Raw genomic sequence first — 18,844 nt, forward strand, 5'->3', positions numbered from 1 at the left:
GGCCATTTTCTTACAGAAAGTGTATATTTTTTTGCTCTCTTTATCGGGTGGTGCCTCTGCTGAAGCGAGAGGTGTTCCCACCCTTTTCCTTGTCGTGTTAACGACCAATGAGTCTGGCTTTAATTGACTCCTGATGTAGAGGGGGTGCAAGGGCGCGGGACAGAATATTTTTTCAATGCAGGGGTTTACTGCCCGCCTTAGGTTAGGGGTTACTAGAGGGGGTTGTATTCTTGTGTGTACGGATTGCAATAAGGGGATAAAGTGGGCTACTGCTTTCTTTTCACCCAATATGTCTTTGACAAAATCTTTGTCGACCTGTGTTTCCTGTGTCTGAATTTGAAAGTGATCAGCTACATTTAGTAGCCTTTAGTTGAATTGGAGTTGGTTATCCACCGGTAAGTCTGCCACCGACGGGTCTACATGATCTGGAGAAGGTAAGACGTAAAAGTCTTCTTCGTCGTCATCATAATAATGATCTACCTCCCCTATGTCCCCCTGATCCTCGGAATCTGTATTGGGGTCATAGAGATCAAATTGGTCTGGGTCATGCTGAGGGATGTCTGCTTGAAGGGTGTCTGGCCGGGCTCTTTTTGCAGGGTGTTGTGACAGTGTCGCTCCTCTAGCTGGTGGCGTGACCTGTACGTTTCCTATGGCTTGAGGTTTTTCTCGAATAAAATCGGCCAAAAAGGACATGCGTCTCATTACTCTGTATATATCTTCAGTAGACCACTGTGACGAACTTGGGATAGTTGCAGGAGTGGAAGGTAGCTCAGGTGTAGGCTGCCTCTTGTGTTTCATAGTTTCAGACATAGTCCCCTCCACTTGGTTAACACTCTCTTTCTCCCTATGGGATACACTATCTTTCTCCCTATGGGATTTGTGGCTCTTCGATGTGTGGTCTTTCAAAGTCCGCCCTTTCAGCAGTGTTTCAGGGACATGTTTTTTTACAAGATGAGACCATTTCAAAGTCTCCAGGGATTTAGCCGATTTCGACGTGAATGTCGAGTGTCATTTTTCGGCGGATGAACAAGCCGGGGCCACGTCTCTCGACGTTCGGTCTTCGGCGATAGTATTGGACACAGCGTCCATATCGGATCTATCTCTCGACTTTGGCGGCATGTCATGAGGCGAACGCTATCGCGAATGCCCGAGGACAGGGTACTGGTGGACCTTCCCCTCGACGCTGTGTGTGGCCGTGTAGCTGGTGTTGACTTCGATTTATGGCCTTGGGTTGTGTGCTTTGTGTGGGATGACTTGTCTGTGCTGATGCCGCTGGGTGTTGTCCCCGTAACAGCGCCGTCAGCCTGTCTGGTGGGGTCGGGGGCTTGCACGTGGGAATCCAATGGTTCCCTTTCGCCTTCGTCGTCACTGAAGACGCTGATGCTGCCGTCGCTAGAAGCACCCTCAACGTCTATGGCGGCCTCGGCCTGCATGGCATGGTGGGCCCAGCGCTTTGTTTTTCGGGCCTTTAGGGAGTTGGGCTTAAAAAGCTTGCAAGCTTTACAGTGGCCTTCGTGATCCCTCGGAAAATAGATGTTGCAAATGTTTTGTTACAAGTGCGACAAAATTTAAAAGGTGTATTTTCCATGTCTAATTGGAAGTGCAGCTTGGCGATTAGAAAAGGGAGAAGGGGAAATATGCATTCTCTTAGTTAGCTAAGATATGTACCACCCCCACTCGCCCTACTGTATGGGCTGAGGCCCAGACAGGTCTTCCAAGGCTGTGTGGAGGGTTGTCGAGGCAAGTTCTGCGTCCAACACAGTTTGTCCTCGAAACCGTTGTCAAAGTTCAGTTGTCGAGGAACCGCTATAACAGGACAGAAAGAGTAACTAGCTCTAATTTCTTTGATAATAAATGGAGTTAGCCGAAAAGGAACTCCGCTTTTAGCGTCCGACAATGATGGCAGAAAAAAACAATCTGAGGGACCTCGACGCATGCAGGACCATAGGTACAGTGGACGTCACACTAGGGATAGTATTAGGCCCTGTCGATGCCGCTTTTCAAGTTTCGAAAACAACAACTGTAATACTCTGCAGCTTCCACTAGATGTCGGCCTATGCATAGCATGTGATCTAAGCAGGTTCCACAAGCCTCAGAAATATATATATATACATATATATATACACACAACAGGGAATAAATTACTTGGTGTAATTGTACAAATTAAGTAAAGAAATCAAATGTATTTTGTGAAATGGAAATGTCATGTTATAAGTTGTTGTTGTAAATACCATGTAAATCTTCCTGCGGAAAAATGTGTGTAAAAAGTACCAAAACTCTTTCTATCTTTTATTAGAGAACTAACCTCCTCAACTTCCAGCCTGGAGGTGAGAGTGGAGTCCAGTGAGAACCCCAGGGACCTGGAAAGGAAGAAAGAAAGGGGGTGCTGTGCCACGCCCTCCAACCCAAAGATGGAAGGGGAGGCTGGAGTGCCCACTCCCAAAAGAAGGAAGAAAAGAGGGTGCCATGCCATACCCCCAACCCTGAAATGGAAGGAGACAGGAGTGCCCACTCCCTGATGAAGGATATTACGCCCAATGAAACCCCACTTTGCCGTGCTCTTTTTCTTCCCCAACAAAGAGTCATGGAAGAACACGGGGGGCGGCATGTGGGGTGCATTTAAAGGCCCCACACAGAAGTCCCTTTCACATGAGTAGCAAGATTTGAAAGACTGAAACAAATACAGCCTGGCCTTTGTTTTTGCTTTTCAAGTAAAATTAAAGAGCCATGTGGAAAGGGGCCTACCTGTCATTACCAATGGATAAACAGCATTTTAATTTACAAAAGAAGGAGGAATCAAAGATCCCTGTCACATGGAAAACAGGATTTTTAAACATTGAAAACAAAAATGGCCTGCACATGTGTGTGCACATAAAAACGTTTTTAAAAAGCAAAAGTGAAAAAAATATCACTGCTCACAGGAAAATAAATGTCAGGAAAACAAAACATGATGTGCAGGTTGACCAAAAGCAATGTATATTATGTTTCACCTACCAAAACCTCCAGTGAAGAGCTACTTTGTCTTCATGGAAAACGGTAGCCCAAGGCAGACTCTTTTGCTGGCTGTGGGAAAACGTCACAAGAAAAACTCCCACTCTCAGCCTGGATGTCACATCTCCCATTTAATGACCAAATGCAATAAATGTCCTGCTAAAGGTGTCGAAATTCAGTGCTCTCCAGACCTATTAGCTCTGAAAGCATTGACTTCAAGAAAAAGTCACCCTTGGCTGGAGCACGAATAATATGTGTGAAAATGGAGGCACCCACTTCAAAGAGCAAACTTCCAACACAAAGGAGATTGATAAAAAAAAAAAAAAACTGTGGGCACAGGCTGGCCCAGTGAAAACAAATGGCCGGAAGGCAGGAGTCTGGGCCATTTGTCCCACATGAAGAATCACAATTCATTTAAAAGGATTATTATCTTTTAGGCCTTTTTCTCAGCCATCATAAGGCGATGGATTTCATCTATGTACCATTTTTATGTCATTTCCAGGCGATTTTGGGGATATAAAATTCATCCACGTGCGACTCATGGAACTGTAATGGCTATGATGTGCTTCTGGCTGATATGAACATGTTCCAAATGTGAGAGTTGGTGAGCGGGTGAAAATGAAATTAGGGATATGCTTAATAACTTACATATTCATATCTGTTGTGCTTTTTATGGAAATGGCAGAAAGATGCTAAATGGCCGTGGTCAGCTTATCTAATTCCCCATGATTAGCAGATACAGAAAATATGTTTAGTCTGGCAGTTGCTTGTAAAATTATGAAGTTGTGATACATAACTAGTTTTTTGCCAAAGATTTGAAAGGACAACAAAGGATGATGACAAATGGAAATTGCCATATGTTGCTCCAGACCCCTAAATCGATCCCGATTTGGAGGCTGTTTTTGGGAGGAGAGAGATGGGTAACGGTCCAATCCTAGTGGCAAGGATTATTGCAGGGTACTTCCCCAAGATTGTATAATTGGTGGTCTCATCGCTGCTATATAAGGGGGACTGCACTAGGACAAAGGGACAGAAAAAGGAGAACGACAGGAAGGAAAAAGGAGAAGGAGGGGAACAGACAGACAAGAGACAGGCCATCAGAAAGGCTGCTGAAATCTACCATCTGACAGCTGAAAGGAGACACCAGAGGAGATTGCTGAGAGTGCTGGGTCCTATGGTGGAGCAGGAGGACATCTTTGAGAGTGGAGTGACCAGACCCCTACCCTATTTTTCCACAGTGTCCTGAGATGCATCTGGCTTTCCTCAACCTTAAACAGAAGCTTGCTATGTAAGTAGTACTGAGCCCTGAGAAATCAAAAGGTGGGGGAGTCTGCTTGCCTTGAATCCCTTCCCTTTATAATGGGCAGGGGGGGCAACACTGTGTAGATCCTTAGCATATTTAACCAAAAGTATTAATTTAATTAATTTCCCATTTGGCAGAACACTACAGGGTGAATTTTGTTAAAATTCTTAATTAATAAAGCTCACTTCCCAGTGTGCACTAAAAACGATAGCCTATACATTAATTGGCTAATCCTTGTTGTCCAGCTGACCCCGACATCTTTAAGGAAGAGGGGTATCTTTGTGCTTAAATCAGTCCAACCTTTTTATCCAGCTTCCCCAACACAGACGCTGTTCAGTAAGGGGGGGTCTGAAATCCAAAATGCACCAAATCATTCCAATATTTCTGTCTGACTTCCAACATAGCCCAAAGCAAGGGGGGTCTGAAAAACAAACTGCTAAATCACCCTGTGTTTATTTCCAACCAAAAGTGTGGGTGAAATCATAATTGCCATTTGAATTTGAACCAATCTTGAAATCCTACCGCTAGCCTTTTAAGCCGGCAGGAAAATCAAAATCGCACAACATCACATGATAACTGCCTTTGTGACTGATCAGTGTAATTATTTCAGGTATTGAAATTTGCAGAAAGGGAAGAATTGTGATTGTGTTCTTTTTAACCCACTTTTGTGATTTATTTATGCTCAGGCAAGTTGATTGTGCTGTGCCACGAATAAAGTGGTTTTTGTCATTTTCGTGCTAATTTCTATTACTTTTAATTTAAATAAATACCAATATTTCCCGTGCACCAGCCTGGTTCTTGGCTCATTGTTAGCTCAGGGGAGAGGGATCCATGGGGCATGATATGTGTCTGAGAGAAGGAACTCACTGTGTTGAGGGTGGCTTCTCAATAAAGCGTTACACTCCCTTAGCTGATTGGTAGGAAAGAGGGACTCCACCTGAAGGCAAGACATCATTCGAATGTCTGCGATGCGCCAACGTTTAAAATTAAAAGGCAATTGGCCTGCTGATGATAGAAGCCACCACTACTTAGCTCAGGCACTCTTTGCAGCCTTTTTCTAGAACTAATATATTTCCTTCTGAACTATTTCAAGTGCTACATTGATGTGGTAAGTCCATCTACAGCATCTTCTGATTATGTAATTTGGATGTGATTGGTTTGTTCTAAAGGAAATGAGCGCATACAGGTCAAGTTAACACTTTATTTTTTTTTATTTGGGTCTTTAGAGGGCACTACATCCTGCAGACATCGAGGCGCTATAGCAGAGTTTAAGAAGGCTTTATTTAGGGTTACAAAGAAGCCGCCCAATGAAAGACTTGTTACAGTGCAGAGTCAATGGTTACTTAGTAGCCGAAATACATGTTATACAATCAGACAAAGAGATTTGTTTTGATGGCATTGCGAAAGGCAGAGTGTGATTCAATAAGCCTGATTTGGGGTTGCAAGGAGTTCCAGAGTGTGGGGGTCACCGTCGGGAAACTGGAGCCGCCTGCACAAACTTTTTGTGTTCTGGGAACGGATAACAGGTTGGAATAAGGAGTTCTGGATGGTCTAAGAGTGGTGGGTTTGGTGATCCTTTGCGCAAGGTATGGGGGGCCAAGTCATGGAGACACTTCTGAGTAAGGGCGAGAGCCTTAAAGATGATCCTTTCCTTAACTGGAAGCCAGTGGACCTGTCTTCGGAGCTCTGAGATGTGTTCTCTACACGAGAGACCAGTGGCGGCTCTGGGCACGGTGTTTTGTACAATTTGGAGCTTGGCAACATTCTTGACTGGTGTGCCTACGAGCAGAGCGTTACAGTAATCAAGCCTGGAGCGGATTATGGCCCTGGCGATGGTGAGGCAATTTTGTTGGGACAGGAAAGGTCTAACTGAGTTGATGAGTTTGGCGTGGTAGGCGGAGGTGGATGCTGTGGCGTTAACCTGTCAAGTCAGGTTCCAGGTAGAAACCTAAGGTTTTAATGGATGGTGATACGGCGATGGGGATATTGTCAATGGTGAAGGAGGAGTATTGGTTGTCCAACTTGCTCAAGGTGGAGGGGGAGTCAGTTTTCTGCCATCCATGATTGGATTGTTGTGTATATAGAGTCCAGTGTGTTCTGGTCGGACAGGTAGTCACACAATAGGGGGATGAGTACCTGGGTGTCATCCGCATAGTTTGTATATGAGAGACCCAGGGAGTCCAAGATTTTAAACAGTGGCCTTGTGAAGAGGTTGTAGAGGGTGGGGGCAGTGCATGAGCCTTGCAGAACCCCACATTTGATGGTGCTGGCGTCAGCGCACGAAGAGTCAGAGAAGACTTTCATTACTCTGGCCTTGAGGAAGGAGGCAATCCAGTTGCAAGCACGGTCGGAGAAGTTGGCTACTGAGGAGAGGTGCTGGCATAGAGTTTTGTGGTTGACCAGATCAAAGGCCGCCGACATGTCCAGGAGCAGAAGGAGCGCAGGTTTGCCTGCGTCTCTGAGGTCATCAATCTGTTTTTTTAGGTCAAGGAGAGCCGTTTCAGTCCCATGACGTGGCCTGAACCCTGATAGTCTTAAGTCCTAGGAGATGATTGTCTTCTAGGAATTTCTGTATTTGCAGGTAAGCTACTTTATCCAAAATTTTTAATAGGAAGGGGACGGTGGTGATGGGCCTGTAATTAACTGGGATGGAGTGGTCAAGTGAGGGCTTTTTAAGGAGTGGACAAACCCACGCTTCCTTTAGTCCCAATGGGACGTAGCCAGATCGAAAAGAGGCATTAATAAATGTGGTGATGATAGGGGCTAGGGAAGGTGCACAGTCCTTGATGGCTTGTGCTGGGCAGGCATCGCCTTTGCAATTGGAAGGTTTGATGGAGCGGAGGAGTGTGATGACCTGCGTCTCACTCATGTCTTGAAAGTCAAACAGGGGGGAGTTAGTAGAGCTGGCTGCTGGGTTACCTTGACTGCTGGCGACCAGTTTGGTGAGATTACCGTTGGTGGGCAAGGATTTTGGCCTGCAAAGTTTCCAGTTTGTTTAGCATGGCGGAATGGATGGAGTTGCACCAAGTTTCATTCCTCACGATAAGTGACGGAGGGGAGGAGTGGGTCTCAAGCTCTCTGAATATGGCAAAGATTTTTCTAGTTCCATATTTAACATTGGCTATCCTTGTATTGAAGGGGGCGACATTGGCATTGGTGATGGCGATTTTGTATTGTTTAGAGATAAATTTGAAGGCGATTCTGGTAGCCTCTGTGGGGTTGTTAATCCAGTGGTGAGTGCTGCCCTTTTTCTCCCACGCATCTGTAGGAGATCCTGGGTGAACCAGGCATTGGAATGCTTAATTCTTTTGGCTTTTTCGGGGGTGAGTTGGGAATCATTTTGGAAGGGAAGGTTTTAGTACTGTCAACATGGGAGCATTTGAGAGGTAATCCCTTAGCAGGGTCATTCACCTCGTTGGCAGTGGCAATTTGACAGTGATGATTTTACATTCTGGTGGTATAATTTCATGAAAGACTGGCATGCAATCATCCCTCAGACATCACCTATTTATAAAAAGGAAGCCAATTTCACTTCCAACCAAGGTATCCAGCTGGGTCCGCTACAAATCTGGTGTTAAGATATACATATTTATAGTTAGGCCTCAAGGGTGGAAAGAGGTTGAGTAATATTTTCAAGGTTCCAAAGAGTACCCAATCCGGTTATAAAAAGGCCATATGTAGTGACCCCTGCCAAGTCCTAGTCTTGGATGGGCACAAGGTGTGTCTTCGCCCACCATTGGGGCACCCGGGGCAAGATTGCAAAGTGGGGGTTTAACCCTCCCACCCCCAAGTTCGATCACAGTTAAAAATAGCAGCACTAGTAGATTTAGAAATATTTTGCAGAGACAACTGAAAAAAATAGGTAGATTCCCATTTTCAAACCACCAAAAAGTAAACATACAAAATCTATCCATAAAAGCCTAATGGCTACAGGGCACATATCACTCGTCAGACACAAATTCATACATTACCAGATTAGAACAAGCAAAGTCTTAATATGCAAGCATGTGTTGCTAGCCACTAAGAAAAGGTTCAGAATGTATAGAAATTATGCACTGGTTCAGGTATTCATATACCTGCTGTAATAGTCCCTGGATCCACCGCTATAACCACCTCTCCTGGATTCGAACCGGCTACTACCATAACTGTCACCATCTAAAAGCAAATTGGAGAATTAAAAGAGTAAGAATTAAGCCCATAAAAATATAACACTGCTGTGTCCTTGAATCCTAGGCCATAACCGTTCAGTAGAAATTGCCAGCAAATCAGACATGCGCCCCTTAGTGAGCAACAATGCTTCTCTGCTGGTGGAAGTCAACCAGACTGCTTCATGTATCATTACAAAATGTTAAAAGGAAATTACTCCGTACCCTTACCCCCACCATACCCTTCTACAGTGAGATCATCTGCACTACCTACAAACCCGCCACCCCAAGCCATACCCACCTAATATCCTCCACCGGCACCATGAAGCATCTTGCCGCTAAGGGTTTAATATAAATCACCAATAAAAAAAAGTCTTGCCTCTTCCACTGCCGCCACGGTAGTAGCCTCTGCCACCACCAGATCCTCCTCTGTAGCCACCACGGCTTCTGTCTGGCGTTTTTCCTGCCTGATCAACTCTGATCTGACGCCCATCAATAGTCTGTGGAAGGCCAAACATATTTGTATATTATATGAGAACAGTAAAATATTAAGAAACATGTTTCAAATTCTGAGCATGCACTCCATTTCAATGGAACTAATTAGCAGCTGGAAAAAGCCTGCCAGAAAACTTAACAGATGAGAAGGTTATTTCTGTCACTACTGTGAGGATGATCAACGAGTCAGTGCTTGGGTGTGGGGACACCCCATTTCGAGACACTGACACTTATGGATTTCTCATGACACCTCTGCTATGTAGAAGGCCCAGAAAATGTCATATTGCAGAGAGGTGTAATATATGCCACCATTGTAAGCCCTCACCAATGCATTTTTACAGATTGTGCCTTAGTTCATCACACCCAATGCCTCTTTCACCAACACTGCCTTCTCCAGCTTCCAATCCCTACTAAATGACTGATTCTCCTCTCACTTCCCACTGCTTACTTTCACCCCTAAGTCTCAGCATCCTCACCCATGGGTCACTCCATTCTTACGCTCTCTCTGCAGAGACATGTGTCAGCTGCTGTGCAAATTGAGGGGGACCCACTCGCATGAGGACCTGCACCTCTACCTCTGCCCTGAACTCTCTTGATAGAGCAAAAAGGAAACTCTACCTAGCCTCTCACTCCAACCATCCTCCCGGCTACAGGGCACCCTTAACCCACTCCTCCTAAGTCTATGACTATCAACTATACTCTCACAGCTAATGGCCTAGCTAAATATTTTTCTGTAAACATTTCCAGAATAAGACACTCTCCTGATCTTGCACGTGCTCCCTCCTCCTACATTTTACACTCTGCCTACTCTACCATCATCCTCTGCCTTAGTCACACTAATACTGACATAGTCCTATCTCTTCTTGTGCCCCATTAGACCCTCTTTCTCCTCAGTTAGTCAACCCTATTGCCCCTTCAGTGGCCTCTCACCTCGCTAAACTCTTCGATCTGTCCTTCGACTCTACTTGCTTTCCCTCTGTTGTCAAAAAAGCCAGTAATCCCTATCCTAAAAAGCAAGGGCGGACCCGAACATACCGGATATCTTTCGCCCTGTGTCTCTCCATCCACACTACTCTAAAGTGATTGTAATATAATTGTAAAGTAATGACCTTTCATTATAATTTTTTGCAGTGAGCGCATCCTAAGTAGGGAGGTAACAGCAGACCCCCTTCCTGAATCAGGTGATTACGTATCACTAGAATCATGTACAAGGTAAGACAGAGTGTCTGTTTACTCTGCATTGTTTTTGAAATATCTAGCAGTTTGGGAATAGAGGTACACTGCACCATATGGACAATATTTAGATACACATCATTTTATTGTAGATTCTCCTGTACACATGATTGAAAAACAATAAATAGTGGAGCACCTCACTGAGTATTCACAATTTCTTGCAATTACCACATGGTAAGACCTCCTCATGTTTCCTATTAGTCTTTAGCCGCAGCATATACATAACATACAGGTGGTGCTTAGCTAAATACTATTATGTTTCTGAAAAATTCAGTGAACCATTTTGCTTTCAGAAAGGCACTGAAAACATATTTGTTTTAGGATTATGGTTGTTGGGTATGCTGATCTCTCTCCTTTCCCAGCGCCATGATGCCCTAGGGAGAACGAGTCTTAGAACAATATTGTCCCCAATTAGAGGCAAATCCACTTTCAACCGAAGCAGAGCATTCGGGGAACGCTGCGGTAATGAGAGTAAGTTCATTAAAAACGTATTGTTCACAGTTTCTAAGGGCACATGTCTCGAAATGCCCCCAGATGTCTACACCATACAAGGCTACTGCTTTTGCCTGTTTTTGGTACATTTCAAAGGCAGGTGAAACAGCACCCTTACCATACGTATAGTAAATGTTATTCACACCCCGACTGTATTTATCCAGAGTAGCTTGAGACTTGTCCACCTGGACACACCAGGAGCTAGACTCAGAAAACTGGATACCCAAATAAACAAAGTATATGCTTGCCTGAACAACAAATCTGTGATTCAGTTGCCTTTTCGATATCATGGGGGCATTGAAGTTGAATAATTTAGATAGATGTCATTCGAGAACTGAAAGGCAAGAGTAAGTCAAAAGAGATCAGAAACACCGAGGATCACCACAAATTCAGTAAATTACTGAAAACCTGGCTCTTCAAAACCACAGACTCAACCTGAAAATCGAAACAACAGGGAAAAAAAAGAATGACGGAACTGGAAAGGACACTAACATCCCTAGAAATGATAGGGAACCTCCCGCAATGCCGGACAGGTGACACAGAAAAGACAGAAACACAGGTGACACCCACTGAGACAGTCAACTACTCCAGCCAATCCCTTCACTCTACCTCAGTTGCTACCATGTACCAAAATATCAATTGGATTGCAGGGGCACTGGCAATCGCCACACTAGCTGATAGTTGGACATTGGCAGGTGAGGAGGACAGGAGGGGTTATGATGGAGGCTGATGCAGTTTAGATGCAGGCTTACCTGCACTGGCCACAATTGCAGGTAAGGAGGACAGGAGGGGTTATGATGGAGGCTGGTTGAGGTGGGGGCCAGATGTGAAAGAGAGCATAGTGCAAGATGGACCCAGATAAGGACAGAATAGCATCAGCAAAGACTTCTAAAGATGCCAACTAACAAATGTTACTAACAATTTCCACCTCTGAACACACCTCTCAAACACCTAACCAAACACAAACACAAACCTACAGCACAACAAACCGCACAAACCTCACTACACTGCAACTACAAAACAAAAACACATAGACCTCCACAACAGTACACGACGACTACCGGCTGCAAACACCCCAGGCCCAGCCAACGGACCCACCGGGCTGTGGCCGTCAACAGCACATCACTGCTCTCTTGCCCTTTTCCTGCATCCTCCCACTAACTCACCCTCCCATCCTTTTCCAGAGCTGCCAGTGCGCCAGGGGACCACTCCGGTGGTGATAGTGCGCGGTACAAATGTCCTTTAACATTAACATTAACACTTAGGGCTCATGGCCTTGATATGTTGGCTCCTATTACCATAAAAGTCAATCCCAAGATATGAGCACTGTGACGAATCCTGAGGTATAATCAATGCTTTATGTGGGGAAGCCCTATCCCATGAGGCCAGGGAGGTGAGACAACAACCCTATAGTCCCCCTGGGGGTGGTACACAGCAGGAGGATCTCATGGGGAGTAGGGCCACATTGAGAGTAGTAACAATTCTGGGAAAAGGCGGTACCACTTTGACCCTAACACCTCACCTCATAAACCCTCCATTTCCACACTACCTTGTGCCCCCATGTATTTTTGTTGAATATCCCAAGTAGGGACCACTGGAATGAGGAAGAGGCCTAGAGCAATGAAGATCATGAATGCGAACAAACACACCCGCTCTTGTCTCTTGAATGATCCCATTGGCAAGCTGTCCTCCAAACCAGAAGGGAAGCGAACAATGGTGTCTTCGGCTCGGAACGGACAAGAGAGCTTGGCAGGCTATGCACAGAGGAGCAGAGCAGAGAAGCAGACAGTGTCGGGGAGAGAGGCGCACTCACGGGAGACCCACGATGCAGAAGGCAGACCGGAGAAGAGGGAAAATACTTGCCGGTGAACGAGGGTGCTACAGTGCAGTGAAATCACTGCGGAACTGCAGAGATGCGCAGAAGACCGGGGAAGGTCCCGTTGAACCAGAGAAGTTGCAGAATATCCTGGGAGACCAACGAACAACCAGAGGGTGATGGCCAAGACCCTTAAAAGTGCTAGGGTGGCTAAGCCCGGGGTTGGAGACACCAAGAGGATACACAAGGTCCAAAAGTACTGAACACATCTTTACCGGGACAGAGTAACAAGTTGAAGGGGGTCTGGGACCCATTTTGAGGGAAACGCTTCCCGAACAGAAGTAAAGAAGAATACGGATGGTACTCATAGACCTTAGCAGGAGTGTAAACCAAGGCTGTGGTTTGAAGAGAAGTCAGATAAAGAGAACTTGTGAGAGTAACCAAGTGAGGAGGGTCTGGGACCCATACTGGGGAAATGCAACCCTAACAGCAATAAAGAGGAATACAAATCTTGCATGTACTGGCAGGAGAGTAAACCAACGATGTGGCTCGAAGCAAAGTCAGAGAAAGAAAACTGTGAGAACGAAAACACAGAGAACCCTATTTGGCAGGAGAGTGGACCAGGGGGGTAGGGGGGGGGGGGGGGGGCGGGTGGGCGGTCTACTGAGAACAGGGTCTGGAACCAGTGGCAATTGAGAGGAAGATCTGAAGCTATTATTATTCGTCGCAGTACCTGGAAGTCGGGTCTGCTCACAAAGAGTCTGGGATCCTCAACACTAACTAACTAACTAAATAAAGAGGTTCTTGTATAGCGCAATCACCCACCCAAAGGTCTCAGGGCGCTTACATAACAACACAAACAGATAACATAAATTGGAAAATAAATGGAAAAAAGAAACGGCCGCGATGGCGATTAACACATCCTGAGAGAAAGCCAGAGATCTTTAGGGCAAACGGTGGTGATTAGATATCAAAAAGAAAGGTTTTAAGACGTTTTCTGAATTGTTGCAATGTGGTGGACTGTTTAAGGTGGAGAGGGATTATGTTCCAATTCTTAGGGCCCCAGGCCCCAAAGCTTGCTTCACCCACTTTCTTCAGAAGGGTACGAGGTTGTGCCAATAGCAAGAGACTGTTTGAGCGTAGCGTGCGCTTTGGAATCGCTGTCTGTAGCCTAGTTTTTAGATATTCCGGGGCTTTGCCTGAAAGACATTTAAAAACTATAACTAGTCCTTTGAATTTAAGCCATTGCTCTATAGAGAGCCAGTGTAACTTTCTTCGATGTTCTGAGATGTGCGTTTGGCGACTTAGGCCACATACAGCTCAAACAGCTCCGTTCTGTATAGTTTGGAGACTCCTAATGTTTCTTTTTGAGGTGCCTATCAGGAGGCTGTTGCAGTAATCCAGCTTGGTGTTAATTATGGCTGCTGCAATGGATGCTCTATTACCTTCGGACAGATATGGTCTTATTTGCCATAAGAGATGTGTGAAAAAGCTGCAAGATGACTTGAGGTAGGATACGTGCTTCTGAAAGTATCAAAATATACTCACAGCGTTTTTACAGAATCTGATACATGAATGTTGTTACCGCCAATTACGAAGGCTGTGTAGTCTGTGTCTATGTTTTTGTGCCTAAAAGGTGTACTGATAATCTGTTTTTTTATCATTGAGTGTGAGAGAGTTAAGAGCCATCCATTTTTGAATGGTATCATAAATTTCATTTACAGTAGCCAAATCATCCTTGTAGACACCAGATAGATTAATCACTATCTGCGTGTCGTCGGCGTAGTTAGCAAATTGTATGCCCATTGATTTCAGTAAATCACATAGGCATTTGATGTAGATATTAAAAAGTAGTGGGGATAAGCAAGATCCCTGTGGGACACCACAGGTCACAGGAATTTTTTGAGATTTAAAAGATCCCTTCGAGACACAAGCATTCCTAGGACCCAGGAAGGATTTTAGCCACCATACCGCTTCGGGAGAGCATAGGCCGGTTTTTTGGAGTCTATCAGCAAGTAATTCATGGTCGACTAGGTCGAAGGCAGAGGAGAGATCCAGCAGGAGCAGTAAAGCAGAGTTACCCTCCTCAAGTATCTCCGTTATATTGGCCTTAAGATCCAATAACGCCGTCTCAGTTCCATGGTTGGCTCTAAAACCAGACTGTTCCCTTGCAAGAATGTTATTATTTTCGACAAATTTCTCCAGCTGGATATAGGCTATTTTGTCCAGTATTTTAAGTATAAAGGGAACATTTGTGGTGGTATGATAGTTCTCGGGTAGCAAAGGATCAAGATTGTCCTTCACAGCTTGGAAAAGGCATCCAGGCTATTCTTACTTATCGCAGGGCGTCAGAGCCAGGTCTACCAAGCAAAGACAAGGATCAATCTCATAAACCAAAGACACAGAGACAATATGGATAAAACATGGAAAGACTCAGGGGAAAAGAATCAACCCCTTGAGCCTTGGTGAAATTGATTTCTTTTCTGCACCTTTTTCGAACTTTTATTTGAAACTACAAAGCGCGGCTGCAGTTGGCCAGCCAAAAGACATTTCCCTTTTCGCCTTATGTTGAGTTTAGCTTGTGAGGGTAGATTAGGATTCGGACACAGGACGGCAAACTTTTCTTTGGGCATTCTGACACAGACATTTTCATTAGCTAGTTTTGTTGAGGCTGGGAAACACCTCCTAGAGGGAGGGTTAGTTAGGATTTCCTCCAACCTCCCCCCCCCCCGTTTTTGTTATTAATAAAGTCTTTGCCAATCAACATGCCACCCTTGTGTCCGAGTCTTACTCCTGTACCCTCACAGCACATATTTTGTATAATTTGTTTAATGAAATCTTGTGGTCAAGATGTCTGCCTCCTTACATGGAAATGTTCCTATATCATTCTGATTTTTAAAAAGGGGAGCGGTCGGATCCTACCAACTATAGACGATGCTGCAAGTACAATCTTTGCATCTGTATTGTTGCGAGAGTTGGAATTGTGGGTCAAGAAACTCAATATTTTGAGTGTTTTCTAGGTATGTTTCTGTTAGAGATTGGGCAAATCTCTCAATGGACTCACTTACGAGTCTCAGCTTTGAAGTATACCATAGGAGCAGTGTATGTAGCCTCTACGGATCGGTCTCGTGCATTCAACAGGGTCAACTGGCAAAGACTCTGGTAGAAATTACTCATGTGGGGAGTGCCTGGTCCGTTGTTAAAGGCAATTTCCCTACTTTCTTCTGACACCTATGTGCCGATTAGATTGGCAAGGGAGGGGGAATTGACTTGCCCCATTAATACATTGGTGGGGCTTAGACAAGGGTGCGTGATGGACCCTCTACTTTAAATTTCCTATATCTCTGATATCAAGTTCCCGTGGGAGTTACTGAACTCCTTTCCGGTAAGATTGGGTACTCTAAAATTACATTGGCTTGCTTTCACTGATGATATCATGCTTTCAGATCAAACCCCGATCGGATTTCAGAGAAAGCTGTCGCCATTTGCTCGATATGCAGAGGATAACAACCTATTGGTGAATGCAAAATAATTCCAGATGGTCATCTTCACCTGCAAGCATAAGCCAAAGACTATGTCCTGGGCTATGGATACAGCAAGCCTTGAGCGTGCTTATCATATAAATTATTTGAGATTTGATATTGCAAATAATAATTCCTAATAAAATATTTGCCCTTAATAGCACACATGAAACCGATCAGTTTGGCCGTGTGTAATTTCACACGAATTTGGGTTGTTTGCCTGTAACGGAAATGTTTGCGGCCAAAAAAACTGTAGCTAACTTGCCCGTTACGGTCAAACAACCCATCAATTAGGAATACTCTCCCCCCATCCCCAACAACTTACCTATTTGCTGCACGCCCCCTTGGGTGCTGCCGCCAACTCCCCTGACTCCCTGCGACACCGGTAATCTGCAGTCTGCTAGTAGGGGCAGTGAACGACGGGCAGACGCCACCTGCCTGGAGTTCAGGCCTCTACCGGCAGAGTAATCACTGAAGCACCCGGCAACATTAATAACGGTCGCACCGGCGGGTTAACGTTAGACTCGTAATGAGGATCTATGTCTTTATCTGATAGAAATTGTCCTCTCTACAATAATAAAAGTTTAGAAACATTAAAATATATTTTACTTTATTGTAAAGTTACAACATCAATTAAGCATAAGCACTTTAGAATCCTAGATAATTCCCATACTGTTTTGGGGAAGAAACGTTATGGGCCAATTGGATGATAGGGGGCAGTATTTCACGGTTGTTAAGCTTATATTGGATGTTATTAGAGATATTTAAGATGCTGCAAGTTAAGATTTAGTTTTCTAATTTACTAACATGTATTCTTCATTTTTTCTTTTTTTAGCTTTTACATTCTGATGACTTGATGAAATTAAAATTTCCATTTGATTGTGTATTTTCTAAACATTTTATGTGTGACATTATGGAATGGAACTACGTGAAAAGGTTTAATTTTGTAAACCAACTCACTAATAAATTGTTTTAAAAACAATGTTTTTGACACTGGATTTGAGTGCCTCTGGTGGTTTGTTGCAGCCTATGTGTGAAAAGATTCTTAAAGCTAGCAGAGTAACAGTGTTTTTCATACCACAATCTCAGACATAGGGCCTCATTACACGGATGGCGGTAAGGATTTACCGGTACCAGTAAAATACTGGTACCGGTAAATCCTTACCGCCTTACTACGAGGTCCCTTTGCGGGTTGGGGGATTTAACGCCTGCTTTTTGCAGGCGTTAAAAACCAACCCGCAAAGGGACCCAGGGAGCTAATTACGGTACCGCAATTTGCGGCACCGTAATTAGCGCCTTCCCCATTCCCATTATGCCCTATGGGGCAAAAATGGGAATGGGGAAGGGCAATGGTGGAAGGGGGAATTACCGCCCCGCCAACCTTGGAATGGGGCGGTAATTCCCCTTTCCGCCAAGGCAGTGCCGGTATTTTACCGGCATGAACAATGGCGCTAATAGCGCCATGGTTCTCCGCCATCCGTGTAATGAGGCCCTTAGACTTTTTAAGTGTTATCACATTTGATTCAAAATATTACAACTGTGTACCCCAGCAGCCCTGAGGCAGATTAAGATGTAAATATAAGCCATGTCTTGATATGCCATTGTGGCTTCTGAAATTATTTTCTTGCCTCCAGAACTTGGCAGCAACATCCTTGTGCCCCTGATCCACCGGAGGAGGCAGGGTCCATCTAAGAGACAGGTCAGGTCCTTCCTGTCTGACCCGGTCTGGGCCTTGAAGGCTATGGGCCCGCTAACACTTCTCTGGTTCTGGCCGTCACTGCTGCTCTGCAGCGCTCCTTTGATCTTTCATCCCGGTCTAGTGCTCCTAAGGTAAGAGCAACAACGAGTGTTATTCTCTCAAACTGCTTCCTGATCTGCCTTGCACCGGGTATACCCCACCCTTACTACTGCTGCACACACTCTGTTGCCTCTGCTCTTCACCCGCCTGAGTCCCAGCACACCCTCAGCTAGTAGCATGTTCCTGGTGCGCATTCCACTCCACTTGGCCGCTGCAGCTTCCCTCACATGCACTCCACCTTGGTGGTAACCCCTCCAATACCCATGCCCGGGTCTGGAGCCCTCCCTCCCCAACTACATTCCATGATTTCATGTGCCCCCCCCCCGGTCGGAGCCTGTCCTTTTTCCTTGTACTTTCCCCCTCTGCAACTCATGTCCGCACTACTCGCACGATGCTCCGATGACTGTCAGTCTACCTTGGTCTTGTAACCCCCGACTGCAATTTGAACTCTTGTGCGTTTCCATCTCTGCACCCTCCACTGTGCACTGCACTTTGTGCTCTCTGGGATTCGAACTCTGGTGTATTTTGTTCTACATCAACTTCAACTGAACACCTCGCCCCCCGTTTTTCATTGCACTTTGCACTTGTGTGCTGTCTGGGCCATTTAGAATCTAGGTGCCTTTCCATCTCTGCATCCTTCAGTTTGGTACTGCATATGTGTGCCTCTTTCGGTTTTCCGCTTTTCTATCTCGCTATCTTGTCCGTCCCTTCTCCCCTTCCTCTCATTTATATCATTGTCATTTATATAACAGCACTCTCTGAAATGCCGTCATGCCTAGTACGACAGTTTTGTTTTATGTTTACTTCGTCATCTTGTCTGCCCTTCACCCTCCCTAGCGCTTTGCACTCTCTGAAATCCCATCAGGCCTAGTACGACAGTTTTGTTTTATGTTTTGTAAAACAGTCTCTCGTGTTCTGTGGCCGTGCCATTATTAACACTTATAGCACTTGCCCATTCCGAGTGACTCAAGGCCCAATAAGAACATTTTATTGCATTTACCCCTTGTTCCCTCCCCTGCCTTGAAGCGCTTTGAAACACTGTTTATGTGT

At 45.1% G+C, this 18,844-nt stretch overlaps 1 protein-coding gene across 4 annotated transcripts in view; it reads right to left on the reverse strand.

The window, feature by feature from the left end:
* Positions 1–18,844, reverse strand: part of LOC138569217 (cold-inducible RNA-binding protein A-like) — a 79,649-nt gene that overhangs the window by 27,907 nt on the left and 32,898 nt on the right. For all 4 annotated transcript variants that reach the window (XM_069647005.1, XM_069647034.1, XM_069647016.1 and 1 more), the window contains exons 4-5: positions 8,819–8,939; positions 8,371–8,449 (exon numbers count right to left, since the gene is read on the reverse strand). In XM_069647005.1, coding sequence (XP_069503106.1) covers positions 8,371–8,449; positions 8,819–8,939 — 200 coding nt within the window. The remainder of the gene's footprint in view (positions 1–8,370; positions 8,450–8,818; positions 8,940–18,844) is intronic.

Source organism: Ambystoma mexicanum, chromosome 1p (assembly GCF_040938575.1).
Source record: "Ambystoma mexicanum isolate Mex_15411 chromosome 1p, UKY_AmexF1_1, whole genome shotgun sequence".
Classification (NCBI taxonomy): domain Eukaryota; kingdom Metazoa; phylum Chordata; class Amphibia; order Caudata; family Ambystomatidae; genus Ambystoma; species Ambystoma mexicanum.